Source organism: Haemaphysalis longicornis, unplaced genomic scaffold, assembly GCF_048455015.1.
Source record: "Haemaphysalis longicornis isolate Haplotype H1 unplaced genomic scaffold, Haemaphysalis longicornis Haplotype H1 scaffold_7, whole genome shotgun sequence".
In the NCBI taxonomy this organism is placed as follows: domain Eukaryota; kingdom Metazoa; phylum Arthropoda; class Arachnida; order Ixodida; family Ixodidae; genus Haemaphysalis; species Haemaphysalis longicornis.
The window spans coordinates 73,668,516-73,674,515 of record NW_027526422.1 but is presented as its reverse complement, the minus strand read 5'-3'; the positions used below and the strand labels follow the sequence as shown (position 1 = coordinate 73,674,515).

The 6,000-nt window shown below is 47.2% G+C and overlaps 1 protein-coding gene across 1 annotated transcript in view; it reads left to right on the top strand.

Moving 5' to 3' along the window:
- The first annotated feature begins 1,488 nt into the window (after nt 1-1,488).
- Nucleotides 1,489-6,000, top strand: part of LOC144145950 (lysosomal acid lipase/cholesteryl ester hydrolase-like) — a 33,388-nt gene continuing 28,876 nt past the window's right edge. Inside the window, exon 1 of the mRNA XM_077677822.1 lies at nt 1,489-2,423. Coding sequence (XP_077533948.1) covers nt 2,193-2,423 — 231 coding nt within the window. The 5' untranslated portion in view covers nt 1,489-2,192. The remainder of the gene's footprint in view (nt 2,424-6,000) is intronic.

Genomic DNA, 6,000 nt, shown 5'->3' with positions numbered 1-6,000 from the left:
TCCTTATTCTCATGTGCTAATTTTCCCCCAGCTGTGCGCTGAGGTCGGTAGGGTTATCCCAACCGTTGTCAAACCGATCTTTCATTGACCGTAGGTAGTTCTCCTGCTAGGTCCCTGCTCTCGTCACCAGCAAAAGCTGGCGTTAACCCTTCGCCGGTTACCAGCCCTCTTAAGCACTCGTACCGATTTAAGCTTCTCTTCCGACATCACAATTGTATTTCAACGAAATAATTTCACACTAATACTTACTAGAGGGAAATCTGTCGCTGCAGTTGCCTGCCGTCATGGGGGCCGGCACTGCAGCCAGCGACGTTTCTCGCCTGGTCGATTTTTAGCCACATGGCTTCTTTTTGATCTTCAAGCCAAAATCAACAACGAATGTAACCTTTTTTTTTCTTGTTCGTTCGCCATAAATATTCCTTGTAAATATTCTTTGTGAAATAAATCTTGTTGGAACTCCGCTTTTATAACTAGTCACTACATTTAACTTCACTACATATAACTATTCACTACATTTAATACAATTCTGGCTTTCTCAAAGTCACAGACAACTTTTCAGCCTGTTAATGAGCCATGCCAAGGACAAGTGGGACGTGCCTCTCTGGAACATGACGGAAGGCTTGCTGAAACGCGGCTCGCATAGGTGCTGGCGCCGGATGTCCCTCTAGTGTAGCATAATGTATGAAACAATATGATTTCAACTCACGTTTGCTTCTCAACATCTAATTAGTATGCACACGGAGAGCGAGAAGGAAAGATATTTATCAAGAAGAAATTTTCTCGAGTAAGGAAACCAGACTCACAATTGCAATTTTTGATATAGATGAACGGAGAGAAATAAAAACACTCTTGGTAACACTGATCAACCCTATTTCTTTCTGGTAAGTAATTTGTGACTAGAACATTCATTTTTGTGCTTACACTCCAGTGTCGGCGCGGTATTAAAGGGGGCGTTTTCGGGGGCCGTGCGGAATTGAAAGATTTTTTAGAGAACCGCCGTTAAGGCAAGAAGGGCACAATCATTGCAGGCTTAAGGCTGAAGACCCCGCCCTTGTATTCACTCCTGCCTATAGACAGCTGGGCCTAGGAAAGAAATGAAGACACGGAAACGCGTCAATAACAGAAGGAGACGAGATGGGAGTCGCGAGTGAAATGCAAAAAAGAAAAGACGTAGGTGGGGCAAGAAAATAATTTATTCACCGCGTATCCTAAAAAGTTATCTATTTCCTCTTTCCGCCAGTCAAATACTCCCTTCGAACATTTCTAACTTGTTGTTTTGCCTTTTCTTTTCTTTCTTTTTCAATGGCAGGCTCGTTGTTGGAGCGTTGCCAAGAGCGGTCTGGAGAATTCCGTGGCATTCTCGCTCGCAAAACGGAGGACAAGCGTCGCGAACACCGCCAGTGCCTTGCGAGTGATGTTCTCCCGCTACAAAGGATACCAGGGGTCTCCTCCTGATCATCAACAAAGCTCCCTGTCGGACACAGCAGCGTCCTTGAACCTTGCCCCTTCGTCCCCAACCCAGCTGCATCTCTGCGGTTGTGTCACTACGGTGTCCGCTTCGAAGGGGTGCCTTGACGCGTCCTCTCCAAGCGCACGCGGGTAACGCAAGGCAATTGTCGCGGAGCCGCGCTTTATCCAGCCACGACTCCAGAAGATAAGAAGCGGGTGCGTGTCCACTCCGCGTTACATAAACAGCGTGGCGGAGAGTTCTTAACGGCCCCTTGTCAGACGAACAGCGTAATACGCACTGGGCGAAAGAGCATTGCCCTCGGCGGCAGCAGCAGCCAGGCGCCCTTCTCGGGCTACCACGGAGTCAGGTTTTGTCAATGTCAGCCGGCATTTCCAACCGCAAGCTCTGTATCCGCAAGAAGGTCCTGAAGCTTTGCGTCACTTTCAACCTTTACTCGCCTAGGCTCTAATCGTTTTATATCTTCTCGGAATCTATGAGCGTGGAAAAGCAGTGCGGGGTTGTTATTTTTTTTTTAACCGGAGTAGTGCGACAATAATCAGCCTTCAAATGTGTGGACGGCCTCGCTCGCTGGCAGTTTGCGTCTGCTCCCAGTAACGTCGCGTCCAATAATAAGTTTACTGTTGTTCCCGACTGGATTGCGGATGGAACCTGGCGGCGAGAGCCGTTTGCTATAGCTGGGAGGGGTGAAAAGACGAGAAGGTGCCGACGACGGCAGCGGCGAATGTTTCACCGAAGAGCAGCGGGGTCCACGGGCGGCGTCAGCCCGTGGCCCGCGCCGGAGCAGCCGCAGCAGCAGTCGTCGTCGCCGACGTCGCGAGTGCTGAGCGCAGCGATGGGCGTCCTGCTAACGAAACACGTGCTCGCTGTGCTCGTGGCGTGTTTCGCCACCCACGTTTGGATCCAGGGCTCGTCGGCCATCGACAGCGTCGACCCGGACATCTCGAGAAATGTGGTGAGAAGCTCGAACACCTCTGTATGAGATTTTTTTGTCAGGTTTTTACACTGCAGATATGTTTATTTTGGACAAGCTTGTATGGCAAGGACTGGGTGTATTATTTAGTGTCTGCGAACAAAAACTCCGGAGGCTCCGCGCGTCCTTGAAGCGCGAGGCGCTCAATAGTGCGAAAAGTTAGAAACCGTACATCGAGTGGCACGTGCTTCCTTATGTTCCGAACGACCTACAATTTCGATGGTGGCCGTGCAGTTATAGGAAGCACCGCGACGTTCGTTTTCTTCACTAAAGGAGCTCAGAACTTGAGATTAAGCGTGGCACGCGCACCGAACTCTCCGAGAAACCATTTTAAAGACGATAGTCTTTCTTGGGCAATTCAAACGCAAAAATTATGCTTTGTCTGTCTGTCTGTCTGTCTGTCTGTCTGTCTGTCTGTCTGTCTGTCTGTCTGTCTGTCTGTCTGTCTGTCTGTCTGTCTGTCTGTCTGTCTGTCTGTCTGTCTGTCTGTCTGTCTGTCTGTCTGTCTGTCACTCGATTCAGCCATCCGGCCAGAAGTTGAAGCAATTCGCCAAACAAACGTATACAGGGAGAATATTCGAAACACCTGAAACTGGTGTCATTGGTAAAACATGCCATGATTGTTTAGCGCAAAGAATACGTCAGGCACATTTCAACAAAATGCAAGCACGCAGCGCACTCATTCCAGCGGTATTTTAGTATACAGTACACGATGTGTTGGTTGATACGCGTGCAAGTAAAAAAAATAAAACAAAAGAACAACGCTGTCAAAACGGTGCCGGAAGGCTCCAGCTCGTCCGAGATGAAAACAGGCACAAAAAAGAACAGAACTCTTGCTCGTGCTGTTCCAGACAGAACAAAACACAAAAGGTAAAGGACAGCTGATTGGTTGATTTGATTCATTGATTGTAGGGTTTAACGCACCGACGCAACGCAGACGATGAGGCTCGCCGTAGTGGAGAGCTCCGCGTTAATTTTGACCACCTTGGAATCTTTAACGTGCGCAAAAATCTCGTACACACGGGCATTTTTGCGTTTAGCCTCCATCAGAAAAGCGGCCGACGCGGCCGCCAATCGAACCCGAGACCTCGTGCCCCTCTACGCAGCGCCTTAGCCATTGAGCCACCGCGACAGGTCAAGTTAAAGGAAAGCACGCGCGCTGTAACAGATGGCGCGCGGGCACTACGAAAGCGGTTAATTTGAACTGCATTGAACAAACTTCTATTCAATTAATCCATAGAGGTGGAGAAAAGCGCGATTGGTGGAAGAGTGGGGGGCGGAAATGGAGCCACGCGGAAAGGGCGGGAGACGTCTATCGTCTTTCGACGGCATTTGCAGTGAAGCAGGCAGATTCGTAGCCGATTTTATTTCATGGATGCTACTTTTAAAGATGCCACGAAGACGAAAAACAAGCTTGGTTCATTAAATAGACTGTTTTATCTTGAAGCAATGATACCAATTGTACCTCAAACATTTAAAAACTAATATAGCTATTAAAAAGACATATCATGCCGTGGTGACTCGTCCACCACTCCTGGGCAATTTGTCTGTGACGTCACAGAATCTTGTCTGTGCGATTGGCGGCCGCCAAGTGAAGCCACGATAAACATCACTGAGTGATTGTAGTGGGGCCCCTTGTCCCACTTGGTCGCATCTATTGAATGCCTACGTACAGTTCTCGCACAGGTGACTGCGCTTTTAGTGATGGCCCATATTACGTCATGTGTACCAATATTGCGTCACTGTAGCACGAAATTCGAAAGTTTTGCTATATTTCTTGCGTATTTTAGGCTGACGAACGTATTTTGTGGCTAGAATTGAGCAGGGCGAGGTAGAAAAGGCTAGTTCTTTTATATTGAGTAAAGTTGTGCTTTGTTTTTATCAGGATGTCGAACCGGAACCGAACCGAACCGAAAACCGGAACTGAACCGGTATTTTTGCCGGAACTGAACCCGAACCCGAACCGTTATTTTTTGAGCGCGCTGAACCCGAAGCGTGACTGAACCGTAAAAAGAAGTAACGGTTACCGGTTTATGGCGAAACGGTTCGACCCTTTGTTGTGGATATTGCAGTCAATGCAATTCAGGCCTTTTTTTCTTTCACGTACCATCAACTTCGTACCTGCTCGTGCACTTTCCCCTCAAGACAATTGAACACTATCACGCTCTATGTAACAACAGGGGAAATGAATGAGCACCAATGTAGCAATGGTTTGTTGCTGCTGGAAGCGCGAGCGTAGTGCAAGCTGACAAAACGAAATGTCATTCTCGGCATCTTGCAGGGGATATAAAACGACTCTGCCCTTCCCTAGCTGCGACTTTATCGGAGCAATCAGGCTGCAGGAGTGCTCCACTGCGCAACAGCGAAAGCCCACACCCGATGTGTGCAAACTTTTTGCATTTCATGATTTTTTTAAAAGGTCCGACACCTGAAAATTGTTAATACTTGAAAAGTGTGACCGCAGGAGCTGCTCAGTGGCTAAGCCGTTTGGTGCTCACCACTAGTGGCCTCGATCTCCCTTCCCCACAACCGTTTTTCTGAAGTAGATGGACATCGAGAGCGTCCGTGTATCGAGATTTTGATCCACGTTGAATATCACCAGCTGGTTAAAATAAGTCTGCCGGCCTGCAAGATAAGCTGCACCTCGGAGCAGAGATATGGCACGGGGCATCCACTGCGCCAGTTTTTTTTTTTTTTAAATGTGTTTACACGGAAAACAACAGAAAAGAAAAGGAGAATCACGTTGTTTTAAAATATTACGCAAAAAGTAAGTAAAACCGAATAATTAAAAAAAAGAACCAAAACGTGGATATTGCTCTATACTTTTCTTTGCCCTGCCTTTCACAACCAAACGTGTCATCAATGCGAAGGAAGTGAGTTCCGTGGTCAGTTTTTGATGACAGTACAGTGGACAAGTTTCGTTTTTTTACAGATACAAATAACAACAGATATGTCAGGGAAAACTGTTAAAGTGCGCACTTAATCCTTTGGTAAGAAACTGCAGCCCTCGACCTTGTCTTGGAAGCAGAAACAGTAATAAAGCAGATGACACGTGCAGAAAGACTCACACTGGTACCTCACACTGTCCCATTCGCCCAGCGATCATCTTTTCTGCTTGGTCTGCAGTTTTGCCTCTTTCAAATCTGCTTTTTTTCGAAGGTGCACTTTGACTACCCAACTCAATACATTACTTCTACTGCTACTCGTTCCGGAGGGGAGTACTGCTGTGGACGAATTAAAGAACGTCTACCCAAAAAAGTGCCATCTCATGCTCCGCGCGTCAAATTTCCCTTTCATTTGTTAGCAGCATAATCTGTTATAAAATTCGTCAATGTAGCACACGGAACGATGTCCGGGGGTCAGGTGGTATGATAACTTGCGTATTTTAACGCGCACGTCCGGTATGTCTATCGCAGAAGGAATTCCAGTGGTCAGAGCAATAATGCAGTGACTGAGCGTTAACTAAAACTTACTTTTAACAAAAGTGTGGCTAACACATTCGATAAGGTGACAGCTAACAAATTAGTCAGTGTGACCAAATAATTTGATTCATTGGTAG